This window comes from Eurypyga helias, unplaced genomic scaffold, assembly GCF_000690775.1.
Source record: "Eurypyga helias isolate BGI_N326 unplaced genomic scaffold, ASM69077v1 scaffold15147, whole genome shotgun sequence".
In the NCBI taxonomy this organism is placed as follows: domain Eukaryota; kingdom Metazoa; phylum Chordata; class Aves; order Eurypygiformes; family Eurypygidae; genus Eurypyga; species Eurypyga helias.
In genome coordinates this window covers 34,818-56,939 of record NW_010263796.1, presented here as the reverse complement: position 1 = coordinate 56,939, position 22,122 = coordinate 34,818, and the positions used below count along the sequence as shown (strand labels likewise).

The 22,122-nt window shown below is 40.2% G+C and overlaps 1 protein-coding gene across 1 annotated transcript in view; it reads right to left on the bottom strand.

Moving 5' to 3' along the window:
- LOC104512989 (homeobox protein Meis2-like) overlaps positions 1-22,122 on the bottom strand; it is a gene marked incomplete at its 5' end in the record, with an annotated part of 109,343 nt that overhangs the window by 52,542 nt on the left and 34,679 nt on the right. The window contains one exon of the mRNA XM_010156196.1: positions 8,697-8,842. Coding sequence (XP_010154498.1) covers positions 8,697-8,842 — 146 coding nt within the window. The remainder of the gene's footprint in view (positions 1-8,696; positions 8,843-22,122) is intronic.

Here is a 22,122-nt window from a genome sequence, read left to right as displayed (position 1 = left end):
TGGTATTCTAAGTATCCTAACTCAAGGCAAACTCCACAACACCACAAGTAATATTGTCTGCCATAAACTACTCTCTTCATTAGGCAACAATGAGAATTGACAACTCTGTTGCTTAGCAGTTGTGGAACTGCTGGCAGAAACACACTTTTCTTTTTCAGTATAACTCTAATTTTACAGAAAATTTCTTTAAAACCAATTACTCTGCTCATGGATCTTGAAAAGAAGGTCTTAAATAAACATGTCCTGAGGCAAAACTGAGAGGCAGTATCGCTTTGCACAAACAACTTCTTTTCCCTAAAAATATATTTTATACATGCGTATACTCGTGTGCACACACTATAGAGAAAGGGAGGAACTGTGAGTTTTCTGATGACAGCTGGTTTAGGTAGTGGAACTTGAAGATACTTGAGAGAATTCTCACCTCTAGTTGACTGTGATCTTGATTTTCGAAGGCTGCAGTGCACAACATTTATTAGTGCAACATTCTTGGAATGTTTAAACACTACTTATATTTGCATGTGCTTTAGTTAAATCCCCTTTTACCTTGCGAGCCTCGAAGCCACAACTCTATATAAATGAATTCTTGTCACTACCACTTCCTTGTTTCAATTACTTTAAGGAATTCATTACTTGGACTTGCTTCTTTTCTTTTCACTTAATTCCTATACTGACTCTGCAAAGCTTTGTAATCTGACAATAACAACCAGAAAACACCAGTGGCTGATCCTATCTTTTGCTAGACCATGTTCAGCTTTCTCAGTCAAAGCTTTTTAATCAAGCCTCAACTAAAATCATGCCTATTTTTCTCATTACACTCTCTTCTCAGTAATTCCCTGTTTGAAAATGGCAGGTAAAATATTAAATTGGGAAGTAACACCGAGCCACGTTATCTGATGGTTTGGCAGTGGCTGACCTCATATGCCACATGAATGAAATTCTCCTTGCTGCAGTCTTGACACATTGTGTTGCCTGTTGAGGAGGAGGAGGCAAAAACAGGCAGAGCAGCAAAAAAAAGAAGCGGAGAGACGAAGGAAAAGCATAACTAGCTAACATCAGACAGGGTAGTGTGAAAAACCATTATAGCAGGCCTGGAAATGGACTGTCAGGTAGGCTCAAGAGCCTGAATCATCCTGGTAGTGCCACGAAAAGACTTTGCTGGAACCCCTCAGCCTGACAAGGATTTGGGGAGAGAAAGGGGACGAAGAGGAAAAGAGAGCCAGAGGGGAAGGGTGATGCATTTCGTTTGCTTGTCCCTTGCAGGATTCACAGTTAGGGGATTGTTTGGAGAGTGTGTGTGTGTGTATGCGTGTGTGTGAATTTCACCCTATATATAACTTGGAATCTTATTAGATAACAACTCTGTGACACTGCAAATCCAGTATTTGTCAGAATTCTATTTTTGAAGCAGAAACACACAACATATTTTGATCTCCAAAGAAGTACAATAAAGATCCCCCCTTCAAAATAAAATGAGAAGTCAAAGAAAAACCCGAATGCAAATGTAATAATTTCCAGGCGGGCTTCCTGTGATTGTATCCAATTATTTAAATTTTGGACTGTCTCTTTAATTTGAGGAGCGGGGAGAGAGGCGACAGATGGCAGACAGAATTGACTTATGTCCTCTATTCTTCTGCAGAAGAAGGGGGAGTGCAGAAAGTTTGATCGAGGCAGAAGCTACAGTACGCAGGTCTGGCTATAACTATCTAATAGGTCTTTTGACGGATCGGTTTGGAATATTTAGGGGTTTTTTTCTCCCCCAGACAGGCTTTGTAACAAACCCACAGTCCTGGAGGTTGCCATGGGTGACGAGAGCGCTGACATCCAGTCCCAACTACAAATAAGCACATGACAAATGGGCCTGGAGCCCTCCAACAGCCCTGAACCTTAGTGACCCCCTAAAACACCCAGCCTTCCCATACCCACACCCAAAAAAAAAAGCATTACCAAGTATATTTTTTAAAACTGAAAGCTTGCACTTAATTGGAAACACTGCCATGTAACCAAAATGCTTAGGACAGCATGTACAAGTAAAAATAAATCACGCAGCATTGTTATTTAATGCTCTGTGACATCATTTCCTGAAATTAAACAGAGATGACACAGATTCAGACAGTCCCTGCTAAGGTTCAGTTCAAACAATTCACAGATGTTTTCCTCCAGCCAGCAGAAAACAATGCAGGGCTTAAAGCACTCCTCTCCCTCTCCCTCTCCCCTCTCTCCAGCCTTTTCACTGGTACAAGGAGGTATGGCAGTTTTATAATACATGCTCCTGCAAAAATATTCTTTTTTTAATTTAATTACTCAGGCTGTTGTACTAAATAGATGGATCATTGTGTCACAAAAGCATCAATTTTTCAGAAGAAATAACAGATGTCTATGTAACAATGATTAGATTAACCACTCCCAGACAAAGCTAGCTTTTGAGGCCCACACACCCCATGACCCCGGGTTCCCTCTTCTGTAGGGGGTGGATGTAGAAATGTCAGATCTAATCTCAGATTCCATTTTTAAAACAAACAAAGCCCCACCCCCACTCCGTTTCAGCTCTTTTCTTTTAAGATTGTGGCATTTAAAAGGTATACGAACGTTTGGTCTGTTACTAAATCTTTGGGACTGATCACATGGCCTAGGACTAGGAGCAGTCTGAGGATGAAACCTTTCAGCCTGGGATCAGAAGTGGTGTTTTGAGAAAGATTCCCAGTTTTACTCTCTCCAGGCTGGTGACGCCATAGTGCAGGCAGCAGGACAGGCGGGGGACGCTGGTGACATTAGGCAGGGCTACACTACCACCAGCAATAATAACAAATGCTGACAGCATCCGCCAGCTCTTCTGGTGAGCGACCAGAGCAGCTTTGGAGTACCAAGACACACAGCTCCATCACCTTGAGGACCACAGCTCATGAGAGTTTAACATTCAAATACTGACTATTCTTTAGCACTAGGGTGCTAAAGAAATCTTTTAACCTCTCCTCACAAAGTTTACCCAGTTGAAAAATGGGTGCAATATTATTTTGCAGGACATGTTTCCAGCTGGGTGGTGTTTGTACAGTCTGAGAAGCCTGTCCTACACCAGCAGGCTAACTTACTACCTACCTGGCTGCAAACTCAGCACACAGTCAGACCTGCATAAAAAGCAGACCTGGAATAAAACTGTACCTTAGCCTCCTTTAAGCCTCTGACTGTATGGTGCACTGGAGCAGAAATGGCAGCCATGTGAAGCCACATGCAGGTCATTTTACAGGAGAATCAGAGGACAGAGTGCTGCGTCCAGCTGTGGAGCCCTCAATATCAGAAGGATATTGACCACTTGGAGCGAGTCCAGAGGAGGCCACGAAGATGATCAGAGGGCTGGAGCACCTCTGCTATGGGGACAGGCTGAGAGAGTTGGGCTTGTTCAGCCTGGAGAAGAGGAGGCTCTGAGGAGACCTCATTGCAGCTTTCCAGTATCTGAAGTGGGCCTACAAGGGTACTGGGAGAGGGCTTTTTACAAGGGCCTGTAGTGATAGGACAAGGGGTAATGGGGATAAATTGAAATCAGGGAGGTTTAGGTTAGATATCAGGAAGAAATTCTTCACAGAGAGGGTGGTGAGGCACTGGAACAGGTTGCCCAGAGATGTTGTGGATGCCCCATCCCTGGAAGTGTTCAAGGCCAGGCTGGATGAGGCTTTGAGCAACCTGGTCTAGTGGAAGGTGTCCCTTCCCATGGCAGGGGGGGTGGAACTAGATGATCTTTAAGGTCCCTTCCAACCCTAACCATTCTGTGATTCTATGACATTGTCTGCCTCCTCAGCGTACCCTGGGTGTGTATAGCATGTTACAACACAGTCCAACACAAGCACTAAAATTGACCAGAATGTCTTCTCATTCCTGTATTTTCCTGAGCCTCCCAGACTTCTTGCCACTATTTTAACTGGACAAAGATCTGTTGTACTTTCGGTTTTGTTTTTTAAAGTACAGCAAAAACACCAACAGGGAAAATGCTTCTCATGGACCAGAACTCTAAGGAAAGCTGTTCTTCTACTGTTTGATAATAAGTAAGCTGTTCAGTGCGGAGTGCAAAGGCCAACTATGTTCCTAACTCTTCTTCAGGTATTATTCCTAAAATCAGGATATGGGAGGAGATATTTATGACGGTAGGATGGTTTCAACTGTTTTGAAAGCTTGCTCCGAGGCTGGCTTTGGTTGATGACATTCTAGAATCAAATCTAAGAAATAAATTAAATAGCTGCCCTGTATAAAAGGCTTGGTAAGCCATTCATCAAAATATGATAGAGATACATTATATTCTGAGATACACCCACAAAAATAGAGGGGGGGGGGGAAACTTTTCCGGTAAGACTATTCATATTATCCAATCTGGCCCCCTGAATACAGCAGGTTAAGAAAATTAATTCAGGTAAGTATAAAAGCTGTGGCTGGTTCATGTTAACACATCCCAGCAGAACTTACTCCAGCCTGACACTGAAGCAGATGAAACTAAATTCTACTCTACAAGAGACTGTGTAAAGAGCAATATTTTCAGCCAGAAGATTATGGAAATCAGGCTAAAACGACACTGTTCAAACAGCTAGGAGACAGAACTTCAGCTAGCAAAAAAACCAGCTTGACTCCACTGACTTCAGGGGACCCTTCCCAAAATACCATCAGCTAGGATTCTGACACTGTCATAAAAAAGGTTTAGTTTGCAGGTTACCATTGGTATATCTGGTACTTTTAGTGAAGATACACATCTTCCTACAGACTATAACAAAAGAAACAACCAAAACAGAATTTTAACATAGGGCATCACTCGGGCTAAGTGTCAAAGAATAAATGTGCCTCTGTTCTACCAGCTCTGTAAAAGAAGGGTGAAAAAAAATGTTGAATGTAGCAAAAGTGTAATCCTGGATACACTATGCTGCAGAAAGAGATGAACTACCAGAGGTACAAGTCCATAGAACGGTATAATTACTTCCTTTATACCATTGCTCTCTTCTGATTATGTACATACATTTTAAAGGTCCTCCGTCCTTCAAAAGGGCATGGGAGGGGGAGGCCAGCTCTGTATAGTTGCTGGTAAGAAATCCTAATCTCAACACTGGTGTAATGTAGAGGTGTCTATACATTTGAGCACTTCCTGTTTTCACTCCGTGATCAAATATGTTCTTTGCAGGGCAAATAGGGGAGCACTTGAGGGAGGAAAGCAGAGATGTCTGAGAGGCTAATTGAGTGTACTAAGGACTCCCTGGCATAGAGGAAAAGGAGTCTTCCAAAGCTATGAATAAACTCTTGGCTTGGGTCAGATTTCTTGCTGTTTCTTTTCTTTAACCACCTTTGAACTCAAATAAAAACAGCCTTAATGTCAGGTTTACCTTTCTGATGTCGTAATCTTTATGTACTATTGAAAAGCTTATACTACCAGACTAGGATTTCCTCTACTTTCTTAAACACTGGATATTATCCAGAAAAAGCATACACATTTCCAACCAATTCATCCTCAGATCTTTCATCTTCCGGTACTGTTGTAATTCCAAATGTGAGACAGAGCTCAGTAAGTGAATCAGAACATGACAGAAGCTCCTACTCCTTGCATTTGATTTCCAACAATAAAAACATGCATGTGTATCCTATTTCAAATATAATTAAAGTTACTGCAAAATGGAAGTTGTGATCCAGGTTAGAAATTGTTTTGAAAGACACAGCCTGTCAGATGCATTCATTCTACATTAGAGTTCAAGTGCCTGTCTTTTCAAAAAAGCCACTTAGTCAATTCAAAAATCGGCTACCTTAGGAGTTTACAAACTGATTGAATAAAGGAAAAAATAGCATTTTATTTAAAATCATAAGTAAATACAATTAGTCAGAAGTGGGTTACTACTCTCTTTGAATTTGACAATCTAAGGGAATTTCAAGTTTAATCCGTGCCATAAGAGATGGACTGCCACTGCCTCTCCTTCAAGGGAAACCAGAGGTTAATGATTTTTGTCATATTGAGACTAACAGTTAACAATTGCTACAGTTGGCCTTTAGTATTTTATTTGTCCTTTTGAGGTATTCAGAATAGGTGACAATGGCTTGCAGTTGAGAACATATGTAGAGAGACCCCTGTGGCTTATGGAAAAGTTGCTCCATGCTGGTTGGGTGTTTGAAAAAAAAATACAACCAGAGCTCTTTTATGTTCCTCTCCTTAATGAATGCATGAATGTCAAAATGTACCAATGGCCCATTCAGGGGGCAAAGCCTAAGCAGCTCCTTCTTTAAGAACACATCCTGAGATGTAAAATACATTTGCTTAACAAATTAAAATAATGAGATAATTCAATTAGTTTCTTTAAAAAAAAAAAAGGAGAGAAAGAAAAAAGGGTACATCAGGGGATTATTGTAATACAAGAACAGGTCATACAGCACAAAGGAGGAACAAACCGATTTGAAATAAGGTTAGAGTAGTAATGAAGGAATGTACATTGAATCATGGACCGCCATTGTAAAGATATTTACTTGAAACAATAAAATTGTACATCACAGATTCCACCGTTCTGGCTCAGCCAGTGTTGCACTTTCAATGGACAAGCTAATTTGAGAAAAACTGCGAGATCTTTAAAAGAAAGGAGTTCTCTTCCTTCCCTGCATGTGTTTATGGCAAGAATCTTTCTGAATTTACATTGCACTGGTCAGGGGTCCCCATTATCAGTTTGCAGGTCTGAGAATTACAGCACAGTAAATCTTTCAACACCTGCAAACTCATTAAAGCTTGGACGGTAAAAGGTTTGGGGCTTTTTTGTGTTCATTTAATTTGATTTTGCAAGGCCATCCTCACTGGTGATGGCAAATTTCCTCAATTCATGCAGGATGGAGAGAGTCAGGAGAGAGAGGATGGAAACAAGGAAAGGGGATTTCAAAAAGCCAGAAGGACTTTCCTCAAGAGAAGCGAGAGGCAGTTGGCTGTTTAATAAGCATGTGTGGAATACTTTCAGGGAGCATGTGAGGAAGGAAGGCAAAGAGAAAAAAACAATATATCACAAATTTCATAAGAGGAAATGGAGTTAACACAGAGACATGCACAAAACAAACTGGTGTATTTGTGGCCCTGCTTTTTGCCGTCAGCCTGTACTACTCCTCTATAGATACCCTACAGCTAAATGAAAAGCCCTCCACTCACACTCACTCGACTTCCAAATTAAAAACATTTTACAGGTTAGTAAATCTCCAGCTGAGGTGATGTAGCAAAGAACAGCTGTGAAGTAATTTTGATAATGATGAGAATAATAAGCACATGGCAAGGTTCAGGGCTTTGCTGTTGCAGCTTCAGTGCTCCTGAATAGATAAAAGTGATTAAATACTCCTGATTATCCCTGACCAATATGTAATGGATTTACAGCCCTTTCAATTAGTCAGTATTTGCTTAGGACTCATTATTTTGTCTTTGGTTAAGTAATCAGCCCAGAGACTCATGTTCTGTCTAATTCCTCTGAGCCAAGTGGGTACAGGGCACCTGACCTTTGAAATGGCCATAGCTGGGAGGCAGGAATAACCACTACTCCAGCAGAGACACTGGCTATTCCAGCTAATCCTGACCCCACAGGCCAGATCAATGCACCTTAGTTTGCTACTAATGTCCTTACATCAAAATGATGGTTTAGAAATGTGGATCTATCGCTTCCCCCTTTAGCTGTGCTGCTAGCAGAGCAGTTCGATAGTCCCTATCATAAATAAATCGGGTACCTTGTCCTGAAATCATTACACTGTAACCAACATCAGCTACTGTGGAAATTTATAAAACTTTGGCAGAAGAAGAGGTAGTTAATAACAGTTAGCATTTTAAGCCTTATCAAGTGAGAAACAATTTTACAGTGAGAGGAAGAGGAAAATCAATTGATAATTTTACCAGTTTCCATTATTTCCCACATGAAGTAAACTACAAAGAGTGTTACTAGGTTTTCTGTGGAACCACGTTTTGATGCCTCAGTGAAGCTATAATAGTCAACAGAACACCAACACATAAAACCAATTGCAAGCAGGAGGATAAAGATAGCCCATGGAAAGCATTGCTTTTTCACATCTTTAATCTCTCTCCCCCAAATGTGATTATGGCTAGCTTTTAACATAATGGACTTGAAGACAAGCTAAAAAGGTGCTTATTCTCTCTGTTATGCAACTGAAGAACTAGGGAACCTGTAAGCCTTCTGTATTTCTCACAAAAAGTAACAATGACAAGTTTGCAAGCTGCTGCTTTGACTTCTCTAACATCCACAGTGTATGTCAGCACACACAGACTGGGGCTCTGTCTTCCACCACATAAGTATGAAGTTTGTGTAAACAGAGGCCAGCCATAAAGAATCCAGAAGGCAGAGCTTTATATATGCTAAAGCAAGAAACGCCCTTTTTTGTCCTTAGGAACATTTTGAATAATTCAAAGCAAAAAATTATTACTTTATATGTAGGTATTGTTCCATGCTAAGGCTTTGTACTCTCTCTTCCTCTATAGGCATGTATGTGTGTATATATATACAAATATATGTATATGTTTCTTTCAGATTTGTCATGATTCCAAGAGCCAAGAAAAAAGAAATCTAGAGGAAACAAAAAAAAAAAAGGCAACAATAATTGAGCCCTAATAATCGTCCAAAAATTATGGGGACAATTGATTTCTAATAGCGATGAATAAACCTCATTAGGCACATTAATAGAAATCTATTTTGGTTTTGGTCACCACTTACTGTGAGATGCTGGAAAAGCCACGCTCTCATGATATTTGTTGCTACTTTGGGGAAAATGCCTCTTTTCTTCTGACGCTTTTTGTCCTTGTCTGGGTCATCGTCATCCCCTGTACCAGGTGAGGCTACACTGTTGTCTAAACCATCTCCTACAACAAAGAGAAAAACAGGAAGGAGGAGATATTTAATGAACAAAATATAGAAGCCAAAAAATATCATTAATTACCAAGACACTACCACAGTTTTATTTTGACTTGCTAAATCAGGCACATGCAGTTTCTCATCATATACGGGTGCTGATACAAATATGTAAAAATTAGAAACCATGTCGCTCCAAATACTAATTTTGCGTTTCACACATGCATATATCATTAATTCAATTATAATTGTGTGCTTGACATAGTGCAATAGCTCTTTGTCAATTATGGGATTCAATGTGGGAAAACCTGCCACAAGAAAACTCATTCACTGTAAATGCATCCCTACTACCATGCTGAATACGTACTATAAGTAATCAAGTTAAATGTTCTGTAGTCTATATATTCGAGGCCCTCTGCAGAGGTGGCAGTAACCATGTCACCGTTCAGTGCACATAACACACTGTCAGATGAGCCCCTCCCCATAACCATCACCTCCCAACACACATACATACGCACGCACAAACACGTACACCTAGTATGACCCTGCATATAGCATTTGCATGACATGAAAACTTCTACATCTCTGCATCAGTGATTATTATCATTAAAAAAAAAAGATGCACATCAAGGTAGAGCTCTCACTTAATCAGAACTTTCCATCAACATCTTTCTCTTCTGTGCTTTTCCCTGGCATTAATTGTGCATTAGCAAAAATCATTTACTTTTAACAGTCATAGTTATTTTTTCTTGCCCTCCAGCAAAAATGCCTTGAAAGCCTGCCTGGAGGGCATCTAAATTATGTATCTGAAAAACTCTTCTGGCAAGGCATTGCAGGACCCCTACTTTCTTAAAATTCATACGAGCACGTCTTCCTGTTTTTGGGAAGGCATCAATCAAGAGCAGCAATATATGCCATATTCCTACATTAATATTTGAACTAATAACTTTAAAAAAAGGAAAGAAACAAGATCCGACTTGTGGCATAATCAAATGCAAAATAAATGAAGAATACTGGGACAGCACTGAGACTTTATAGATTGCTGTGTTTTCCTTACACATCATTAGCCCGGAGCCACACGAAAGAGGAAAACAGAGAAGTGGAGAGTTTATGCTCCCTGCTGGTGTTTAAGAAGCCGAGGTCCTGGAAGGACATCTGGGAATTGTGCTGAGACGGTGGTTTTTGTAATTTAAGAATAGACATTCATTAGCAGTAAATGCCATAAATCCCATGCTAAGTAAAAACCTTGTCCAAGAAAGCCTAAAACAATAAACTCTGTGCTCAATGTAGCCTGAGCTAGACGCTCCATAGCTTCCTGAGGAATGCTATAGATTCACGAGCTAATTCCTATAGCCTTGTCTAGCTCTGTAGTGCTGCTAAACGAAATACGTTGCTGCTACATACAGTCCATTTGCTTCAAAACTTGCATTTCAGCTCCATCTTCCCTCCCATGCCAGATCACCCTTATTCCACTGCCTCCCCCCTGAAAAACCAACCCTTTTGGACCGGAGAGACAGAAAAAGCCACAGCAAAGAGCTGGCAGATTAATTTTATTGACATTTCCATTTTCACTGCAATGTGATACCCTCCATCACATGGAAGAGATGACCCTCACTATTTACAGACTGACAGGCCACTTCATTACAACCACCCTGCCCCAAGGCAGAGCAGCTCCTTTCCATCTGCCCAAACACCAGAGCAAGACCCTGAAGTCGCTGCTCTCTTTCTCATGCTCCTTTTTTCTTTTCTTTTTTTTTTTTGTTTGTTTGTTTCTGTCAGTGATAGAGAAAGTAGAGTCGTATCACAGCAAACTAATCTAAGAGATTATGGAAGCCCTAAATGCTGTAACCAACTGTTCACTTTTGCAAGATGTTGGTTATTTAGAAAGCACTCCTTCCTGAAGCTCTCACCCCCCCGCTCCTATATTCCACCCTACCCCTCTCTCTCACACGCGCACACACACACACACACACACTTTCCACTATGCCAAGGAACTGCTGCAAGGCAAATTCTCACAAACACTAATGGCTTCTGACTGCTCCTTGGCAACCCCAGCATTTTAACCTGGGTGGATATGCTCTCCAAAATACAGACACTGGAGCTATCTCATCAGCTGTTCATGTGACACAGATGGAGAGTGGCTATTAGGAGCCAGGCAATGGGCCTTGGGGATCTGAGGTGCTGTACTGTAGCCTCAGGCAATTTTGAAAAGCAGTACCCGGAGATGGGGGGAAAAAATCCCTACTGAAAGTGCAAGTTTGAAGTCAGTCAGTCTGTTTGTCTATCTGTCGTGTGGATAAAGATATCTTTGTCTCTTTATGTAAAAGCCATGTGCGTATGCACAGGGTGTGCGGAGCTATAAAACTTCTGTTCTGCATCATCCTTTCACACCACAGAAGCAGCAGTTCACTCTCTGTATGGACAAATGCCTGTTTGCATATACATACACTCCTGTTTGTGAGCATCCTCAACAGGAGTCACCTACATGCTAAATCAGCGTTAAGACCTTTTGGCGAGGTTGTGACTATCCTGGTTTTACAAAGCTAATAGCAGCCCAGGAGAGGAAAGTTCAGCTGAGGCTCCCATTGCTTTCCCACTTGAATCAGTAGTTGAAACAGTAAGAGTTAGTGCTTCCCTAATCTGTTCCATAACCTCATGAAAGGAAATCCAAATATTGTACCTCCAAATGACCTCAGAAGATGAATACAGCAAGAGTTGTTGCTCCTGGTAAATTACAGGCCCAATCCTGTTAAACTGTATTGTCATATCTTTAGCAGAACTACAGCTGCTCACATTAGTGGATACTGTTTCTAGTGGCAAGAAATCACAGAAGTAGCCTGTAACTGACTTTTCCAAGATGGAATGATTTACTTCTTGGATATGGAGGGCCTGATGCTAGTTTGCTGTATCCAAATACACGAGTTACTTTAAATTAAGAAAAAGAAATTATCAAAAGTTAAATAAAACAGACATGAAAGTCACTCTGTGTCAAACTGGGTTAACTATATTTTTAACTGCTCTATGAAGGAATGCAAATTTAAAACATTTAAACCATCATTACAAGTGATTCTACTTATGTGGACTGTTCATATCCCGATTTGGTTGGTAATTTGTAAGAAGAGTAGAGCCAAGTCCTAATTTGTATGGAAATTCCAATTCTATAAGCATAGTTATCCCAATTTTCTAGTGGGGAAATTAAGTCTAGATTTTGGTCCACTGACTCTCTGTTTCATACCACAGCCAAAAGAAAAAAGAAAAAGAGTGACTTTCTCCTGCTTTGCACACTGTCCACTGTTCACAGTACAAGTGATTGCTAAACCTATCACTGTTTCAGGAAAGTGGAGAACTCTTAAGAGGCACCCTCTTTGTGGAGGTGTCAATGACTATGCAGGATTCAAGCCAGCAGAGAACTGGGCATATTATCCAGCTTGTTTAAGATTATATCAAGGCTATGTAATAGTCTCAATAACCCCTATGAACGCTGAAGAGAGTTTACAAGAAACTTTGCAAAGTGACCCACATGGGGTTCCTTAGAGACCTTCTCTTCTAGGGGAAGGGTTTGAGGAGGAGACTGAAGATTAAAGTCTTCTTTAGACAGTGGGAAGTTAGGCTTCCACACTAGCTCTGTGTGCAGACACTCTTAGCCCATGCTGAGAGTTTCTTCCTACAAGATAAATTATTTTGCATTGAAAGCAAAGGAAACTACCTATTATTAAAAAAATACCCAAATAAGTAGTTAAAGCAGGGTTTCCATTGCACCATAATTTCAAACTTAACTTGCTGCAAACTGATTTCCTTGGACAGACTAGCTTGCTGACCCCAATGTTCATACAGCTAAGGACTCTGGGAAACACAGCCCAGTCCTACAGCAGGCCTGTCCAACCTTATTTTATCAACAAATTCCTCTTTGACAGTCCTCCACACTATCAGTATTATCTCAACCTTAGTTCTTATTTATGTTCCTCACAGAGTAAAGAACCAGCAAAAGATGAAGCAAGTGCTGTTCAGAAGCTGCTCATCTAGTCTTTTCACCATTTGTGAACAGGAGGAATAACAGGTTCCCAATCTACACAAAATGACAACTGAAAAGGATAACCCAGTCACGCCAAAGCACAGAAACCTGGTAACAGCCCAGATTCAGATCCAGTTTCTATTACCATCATAACAAGCAGAACAGTAAGGAAAGTGATTTCTGGAAAAATACATTTCAGGAGCCAGTGCTAGAGCTTCTCCACCACCAGAAGTGCCTTACATCTTTATGGTTTCTCATGCTAAAGGAAAAGAGAGAAGAGCAGGGGTATCTAAGGTGGAGGGGGAAGACAAGACACTTCACCATTTTTCTAAAAATAGTGCAAGCAATATGAAAACCAAGTTAAAGGATTCTGAAAAGGAAAGTTGCAATCCACTGTGCTGATCTTAAGTAAACTATTCTACAAACTTTCAGTCCAGTATTTTGATGGAGTAGAATATGTAGACATAAATGCAAAACAAAGAAGAGAATCTGCATGCAGCCTATATTCACAATTTGCAATTATTTGTTTGTACTTACGATGTGTCCATCTGGACACACAAGTATAGTAAACCATCATTAATAAGGATGTTCAATTTAGTAATATGATCCACATCACCACCAGAGAAAAATCTTAAAAATCTGGTTAATTATCACTGCCAAAAAGCTGAAAAGAGAAGTGTTTGAGTATGTTTTGAAGATAAGACAGTCTGTGCTGTAGGGAGGACTAAGGGAGAAGGAAGGTCAGCTCCAGAATCAAAGACCCTTCAGGAAAACTCCTTATCTCCATTCCACCCTGTTAAAATCATCAGTCTTTTAGCCTTACAGTTTCAGCAGATCACAGCTCCTTGCATGAAATGAGGGCTGTGGGATTCTTTTTTTCTCCTCCTCTTAATGGTCATTGTTCATGGAAGTTGTCTTAGTCTCTTCACACCACAAAAGCAATACTTATCTACTGCATCTAACTGCCTAGGGAAGCTTAGTTAGGATAGGTTATGGACGGCTAACCTCGGCATCCTAGCTTAGAGCTGTGCCACTGTCACCAGTGCTCCACCAGTGCGTGTGCTGGTCTTGCTGAATTATTTGACTGCAGGAGGAAAGGAGCCATCAAATGCTGTTTAGGCCTGACAAAGGCATCCTAGGTTCACCTGCATGCTCAGCCACCACTTGCCTCATCCTGAGTGGGGTGTCCTCAAGTGAGCTGCTGTAATGAGCCCCCTGAGTTCCCTCCCCTCTTATGTCTCTGAGACACCACACACATCTCATGGAGCCATATCATACATTTCAGTGAGCATCTTGGAGAGAAAGAAAGGTTGGACGCTGGTGCACTAGAAGGAACAGGAAGACTTCAGACATATATCAGTGCCATCTCTCTTACTACAGTTCTATTCTTTTGCCCTTCTAGCAGCAGGGAGGAGATGAAGAGTTGGCCTTCTTTTATGAAGTTGCTGTTCTTTTGGAAGATCTCTGGCTTTCCAGAATATAACCTACCAATTCCACTGAACTGGTACTGTAAAGATGACACGTACAAATTTTGTACAGTCTGGGCATTGGAAATTACTGTAAATTTAAATAGGAAGAAAAGGAAGGGAACTTAAGCTACTATCAGACCTCACCTACAAAGCTATTCTGCTTGGTCTAATCACATTTTAGCATGGTTTGCCAGTAAGGAGCAAGTCCCCATTGCCATCTGGCAATATGTGCTAAAGGCTTAAAGAGTTGCATGGCTTCTAGTATCTGAAGTGTATTTACAACAACAGACAGAATAAAAACCGTTTCTTTTCTATTTCTGGATAGGCACCTTTCTATAATCACTAATTTGTCTTGACTTCAAAAAAGCATTTACAAATATTTTATTATTTACTCAAAAGTAGGAATGACATTCCAGCTACGTTATTGTTATAGCCAGGCTAGATTGGTGATTCAAATCTTTCAAAATTATTTGCAGAACTGTAATGTTTCACATTTCCCTTTTTATTATTTTCTTGTCCAAAAAATAAGAAAAAAGACTGGCTTTTTTGTGCCCTTAATTGCCTGTGTTTAAAGCTCATGTTTATTTGTGAAGTGAATAAAGAATTCTTAGGGATTATATTCAAAAGCCAACAACATATTTTTCCAGCCTTTTAAAGAGAAAACTAATGAACACCGGTTTAAATTTTAAGCTCTTTTATACAGCCCGTAGGTTTGTGGTTCATTCATTATAATCAAACATTTTTTCACATCAGGTGAAAAAAGTATTCCACTGCAGACAAGAGGAACAGTAAAGCAACCTGCTAATTACTGATCTCTCTTACGTTCCTGCTGTGCTAAACTGTCCGGACATGTCGTAGTGAAATTTTTCTGTGATTTTCAAGTGACTAGTTCATGGCCCACTGCCGTGGAGTGCAGGAGAAGGGATGAAATGCTTTAGTTTACATGCAACATTTACTAACTGTGTGGGTTTTCCGACATTAAAGAGGGGACAGTGACCCATGCCACCTTTTTCACACTCAAAAGAGCACTGAAAAAACAGTCTTCATAGGCTTACCTCAGGCTTCCCTGGCCCTTAACACCCTCCCCCCAGGGTAGGAGCAGAAAGAGAAAAAAGAAGGGATTTTATGCTCCTTTCTCTTCAACTTTTCAGGCGGTATAAGCAGCATTTAGCAAATTCAGCCTCCAAATGGCTCCAAATGCTCTGAGCTGCAGGGGCTCATCCTTTGTTAGCCTCCCTCTATTTACACAGGATTTACGCAGGCTCTCCACTGAAGAGACCACATGTTTCTGACAGAAAGCACTTCCATTCACCCTGCATCAGGCAACAGGATTGTAACCACTGCAGCTTCACGCTGACCTGAGATTAGGGATTTCAGCAACATTGAGATGGTAACAATCTGCTAACTAACGAAAATTATCCATGGAGAACTCTGCTGCTTACTCCAGTTAAAACTACCGTGGCCAGATAGATTAGGTTACTTAAAAGGACAATTAAGAACTAGCTATAGTCAAGAAAATGCGTGTCCATCTACAAATAACATACACACACAGAAAAATTTTTTTTAAAAAAAAAGAAAACCAAACCCCAGACTGCAGCTTGGATTAAAACAATTTCACCCACTTGCTGAAGACATAAAGTGTAAAAACAGACAGATGGACACATATGTAAATGTGGCTGCATTTGTTTCTCTGGAGCTGGCAAGTTAGTAATAACAGTATAGTTTAATAATTTATTTTCCATGGTATTTTCACACTGGTTAACTGGGCAGTGGCAACATCCGTGTGGAACTTCAGGAGCAGAATAACTCCTTCAGTGTAATTGCTGCTGGGGCAAACTAACTGAATTAAGTGACCTCTCTTAGGTCTGCCTATAAGGACTCTATCTTGGAACCTGACATCAGTCTGGGGATTTTTAGAATTTTTTTTTTTTTTTAACTCAGTTTGGCCAGTCAGGATTTTTGCATCGAGATTTTTTCCAGGTTTAGTATTTGTGTCAGGGTTTTTCCAAATGCATTACACACACACAAACACAACAAACACTGCTGGTTGGAGCTTGTGGTTTTTTGCTCAATAGCCTTTCATGGGGCAAAAGAAAATCAGATGGGAACACAGGGCCAGAAAGGACCACACAGATGCAGTTTTTGATGAGTTTTATTTTGACATTTTAATTTGGCAAATTATTTTGCTTCTGCAGCAAAGGACAAAACAATTTACTTCTGTAATAGTAACTCACACATGCATCCATTAGGAAGCACGTAAAAGGTACATGGTATATTCTGAAGTTCTCCACAGTATATCATAATAAAGCTCTTCTGGGCACTCAATGATTCATTTTTAGTGATCTCTCAAATGCCCTTATCCACAGTTAACACTCAGATTTTATTAAGGAAGAAAGCAGGGACAAATGTCCACTTAAGTCCCAGCTCTCAAATTCAACTCTGCTTGCGCTGCAGTACCTAAAGCTAAAGCTTTTTAATGTTCTATTCACCTCCCCTGTGTGGCATTTCTGCTAACACAGAGTTCACAATCTTTCAGCCCCAAACACAGAAGGCTGCTATCTTCAAGTCATCCAAGGAATGTGCCAGATACTATCATCTCCCCTGCAATACAAAGAGCCAGAAAGGGGCAGAGACCAAAAGGAGACCGTACTGATCAGGTTACTAAAGTCCAGAAAGTCTTTCCCAGAATGCTAAATGTTAATCTTTGAACCAGCAAATGTTATAATTAAAATCCTTGTAGTTGGAGGAAATGCTAGCTCAAGATGTCAAAGGTACAACCATCTGAAGCTGTACTTTTCTACAGGTTTATCCTAAGCCCACACCCCTCATGCTGGCATAACCACCATAAAGCACTTTGTTCTATTCAAGCAAAATTATCATTAATGGCAGTGGCAGTTTTGCCTGAGCAAGGAGTGTAAGACCAGATCCTTGTCTTGTTCACCCAGAACTGCAAGCACTGCACAATTCCAGGGGAGATATACTCATTAAAACTTGTGGTTTATGCTGATTTATGATGCTCTTTTGTTTAAAAGTGAAACTCACTTTGTACCTCACTGGGAAAGTGTTCCATGCACTTGTTTCTACATGGTTTTAACTTCAACTTTCTCCCCCCTCCCCACCTCAGCACAAATTGGGAAGTGTACACTGAGGTTTTGGCACCTAGGCTTAAGGAAAGCATTATTAAATTAGGTTTAAGTATTTTGTCTGCTTCGGTAATTACTCTGCAGTGTGAATGTAAATAGCTGTTATTCTGTTTAAATTTTTCATCTTACCAATCACTGTCACACAAAATGTCCTTGTGCAGCATTCTAAATGGAGATCTTTTTAAACTGCTTTTTAATATATTTTTAGAGAAATATTTTTAGCATTCTCATAGTAATTCTGTTAAGAATACCAGCTGCAGACTTTGGCTACAGTTGAGACAACAATAACAAGTCATTAAAGAAATCAGGAGACAAAAAAACTTTTTTTTTTTTTTGCCTAAAGCACATCTTCTTTAAGAGACCATTTTCTTTTTTTAGTTCTCTATCCCTGTTGGACTAAGTGGGCTAGTGTTTTTAGTTTCCTCAGTCAGCTGTACCAAAGTTGGTATACATTAAAAAGCTATATTTTATTTTAAGTATCATTTCTCATTTCCTATCCTGTTATTTTTGTCATTAGAATAATATCAAATGTGGGAAAAATAGCCAAGCTAAATTAAAAATCTACCTGCAGTTGAAGTTAAATAATTAAGTTCAATATCATCTCATCAATATTTAACCTTCAACGTTTTGCAGTTGTTTATATATAGCACAATGCAGAGAACTTAAATTAGATGATGGCTAACATCCTCTACTGATCTTCTTCATGAAATCATTAATGTCATTTCTTTAAGAATAAAAATGGCTTTTTTAAAAAGGGAAAATAGCCATCAGAGCCTCTCAATCTTCCCTACAGCTTCTACAAACTTACAGACTGTGAGATTATTTTAATGTCTTGCAGTTTCCTTTAGACAACATGCTGTTGCACACAACTGTTTGTTCAGGAGACATCCCTTAAAGTGATGCGCACTAGTACAGCAAGAATCCATGTGCTGTCCACGATAGAAGCCTCTCTTTTCAGGATTATTACAAAAAGTAACAGCTGAAATATTGCATACAAGTATACATTCATAGAATTTTCTCATTATTAAAAAAAAAAAAAAACTTTAGGAGTAGAAATATAACAGACATTTATTCCTGAGAGATGCTAAAAAGCTTCAGTTATTAAAAAGGACATTGGTTAGGCCACAAGTCCAAAATGCACATTAGTCTATTTTAAGATGTATTAAGAGAAATGGAGGATGGCTGAATGCTTAAAAAGAAAAACAAAAAAGATGTTTTAATAAAAAGTGTCAAAATGAACCATAAAAGCTTTTCCAAGTGATAAAATGTACACAAATGTGTATGTTACACAAAACACAAGTAAGCGTACCATCTTGATATGCATTCACAAACACCTGAGCAGCATCAGAAAAGATGCTTGCTGTGAATGCATAGTCCAGAAAAAAAAAAAAATACAAAACAACTCCAAACTTGGCAAATCTTACATACCATAAGAGCTCCAACACCTATGCACAGTAGGGTGGATTAACCCGCTGGGTGCTGCGGACATATATATGCACCTCCTCCTAAAGTGTTCATTTGGCTGGCAGTCTGGAAAATGCCAGAATGCGAAGGGTTACGTGGGAACACTGACAGTCTGCTCTTGTAGGTTTAAGTTAAAGCCCATACTTTAAATATAGTGTGCTAGGTATTTGGAAACATAACTAATACTGTTTATAAGTGGTATGCCATCTGGTGCTTACAACAAAGGGCTTGATCCGGTGCTCGCTGCCGCTGGTGAATCACGTTCCAGCTGACAACCACACGGTTTGGATCTGCCCATATTCACTTTCGGGGTAACATTTTTCAGTGTTCTTTTCCTCTGAGAAGCCTTGTAAAGCGTAAACCATCTATACTTAATCTGCTATATACAATGGATGCTTAACAGTGGTTACTGGAAAGGCCTGAAACATTTTGTATTTCAAGTTCAGTAGGCAGATTATAAGTGCAAGCATTTAAGAGCAGAGGCCCCTGGTTAGTCCCCGCTAGTTCCTTAGAGTCTGGCTTCAGCCATGAGGGAAGATAGTTAAGAATATCCAAATGTCTCAAACTGGAAGAAGCAAGTAGACATGGAAATTCTGGTTAGAAAATTCCAACTGGTTGACCAAAAGAAAGCCACCAAAAAGAGATCTTTATGATATCAAGAAAGGCTTACAATCAACATAATTTCTCCCATCTTACAGTTTTACTGAATTGTTTCTGAATAATACGGTAAAACAAGCAAAAGAGAAGGGGAAAACCATGGCCGCCTCCTTTCTCTCTGCACCCAAACTATTCCACAGGATGCTTTGAATCTGTTTTAAGTGATGAAAAGAACTGGGAGAGCAACACAGTTTCACAGAAACATAGGGAAAAATGCTTGACAAAAGTTTCCATTAATTGTATTTGGAAAATAAGGAAGCATAAAAATATCAAAACTTACAGGGCCCTGACTTGTTATAACGCTATTTGCCTAAGAATTCACAGCACAAAACGTAGAAGCACAGACCCCACTCTGACACCTGATGCTTTACTTTTCTGTTCGTAAGCCTGTAATTTCATTTCCAGTCTTTCATTGTAGCAGAGAGGGTTGCAAAAGACAAATATGCAGTGCCTACAAAGTCTTCCCACACCGGTTTGCATCCCCGAGCTCCTCCTAAGGAAGGACCTCACAGGAGAGCTTCTGCCACCCCCTTCCATCACAAGAGAAGATAAGGTTGGCTGTACATAGGGCCCCCAAACAACAGACACTGGCAAGTTGGGAAACTTCTCTTAGTTCAGATGGGTAAAACTGAGTTTCTGCCTGGACAGGCTGTTCACCTAGCCAGTTAGAGAGCTGGCATGTATGCCATAAGATCAAATCTGAGCCCCACCAATCAAGTAGTAGTCTGAGCTAAACATGCTGATGCAGCACATTTCCAGATCTTGATCACACTAGGCAGGGGAGTCATTCTTCTCAGTGATAAAGTCACTGAATGCACTCTTGAGGAGATAAAAAATTAAGAACTGGCTGACTTTGCACCATTTGAGTGAGGTATTCACCGCTGACCCAGAACAACAGAATTATCATGTTCTGACACCAGCTAGGAATCACCACAGGCATGGTCATCTCTGACTCCTTACTGCAAGGCTGTTCACAGGAATCGTTTCTCAGCTGGTTAGTGTCATCAATCTGGAAACCACAGTGTTTAAATACATTATGCGTTAGAAGAAACTTCACACAGTCCCTCCATCTCTCTCCTCCTCCTCTTAAAAACTGTGAAATGATGCCAATGAGAGGGCTCAATAGTGGGGAAAAAAAAAGGGGCGTTCGGCAATTAAGGTTTGCCTCAAAGACATTAACCCCCCCTTTGCAATTTTATAGTTAAGATACTTTTTTACCTGTGTTTTACTATGTCTGCTTTTAAAACCTACCAGAGTTTTATGCAGCAGCTAAGAACGAGATGCTGATAGTGTTGAAGCATTACCTAACACAAGGTATTCTATTCCCTTTTCTGTTACTGTCTCAGAAAGTGACCTTCAGCAAACTTACAGATAAGGATTTTCAGAAGTGCTCAAATGAGCAAGGAACAGAGCTTTCAGTGAAAACTGCTTTAAAAGTAATACATAATATTCCTTTTGATAGTAATTGGTGGTGGCTCTTAGATAAGTGAATGTTATGTATTATTAGTTTTAAAGACAAATATGCCAATGCACTCCTGTGCTAGTTTAAGCATTACATTTTTTTAAGTCTCAGTATGATTTTTTTTTACTAATTCTTCTTCATGTCTGAATGTGTATCGTAAAGAGAACATGCTTTCTTTTATATGCTGAAATACTGTCAGAAGGCAGGTTCTTGGACATAAGTACTTGTGATCAACACAGATACACAAAGACATCTTTTTCTTTTCTCCTTCAGCTAAATAGCAGTATTTCTGTTACTAGAAGCAAAAGCAAGTCTTAGTGCTGCAACTCTGGTAAAGAGACCACACAGGCTTTTGTATCTGTGGCTGATCAAAATCGTGAAGTGTGAACAGTCTGTCTTTATCCATCTCTGGTTCCTGTGGCATACGTGGGAATTTGTTCTGAGAGAGAGAGTGAAAAATAAGATTTGGCATTTCCCATTTCTACCTTGGATGAACCCCATGACAAAACACCCTCTGGACCTCAACTCTTCACTTGCCGCACACGCTGTGTGTCCGTCAGTGTGGTGACACACACACAGAGTGAGCCAGCTTTCTCAGGGAGGAGAAATGCTCAGAGGGACCAGGACCTGCCCATGCTGCCGGTCTCTTCGCAGCGAGAATACCTACGTGAGCACCGGCCCTGCACATTTGGATGGAGTTCTCCTGTCCTTGGCTCTCAGAGCAGAGGAAAGAAGTATCACATGGAGTGCAGGCTCTGGGGCCTTTTTGCTGAAATCAGAAACGCCAGCATTTGTAATTCATTTACAAAACATTGATGAGGCCCCTTTTTCAACCCCATTTATTTCTTACAAAATAGATTTGCCTGGACAATAGCAAGGAAAAAGAAGCTAAATCCAGGAGGTGAGCAGGCCATCCTTTTCGCCTCAGCCAGGGCTGCTTTTCAACACCTATGGTGGCTCTTCCATATGTGAGAAAGGTTCAGTAAATAACGCAAGCCTGGGCCCTGGCCATTGATGGTTCACAGACTGTATGTCCTTAGCTGCACCATCCCATCTATTACTGTGGAATTAGTTGACAATACTG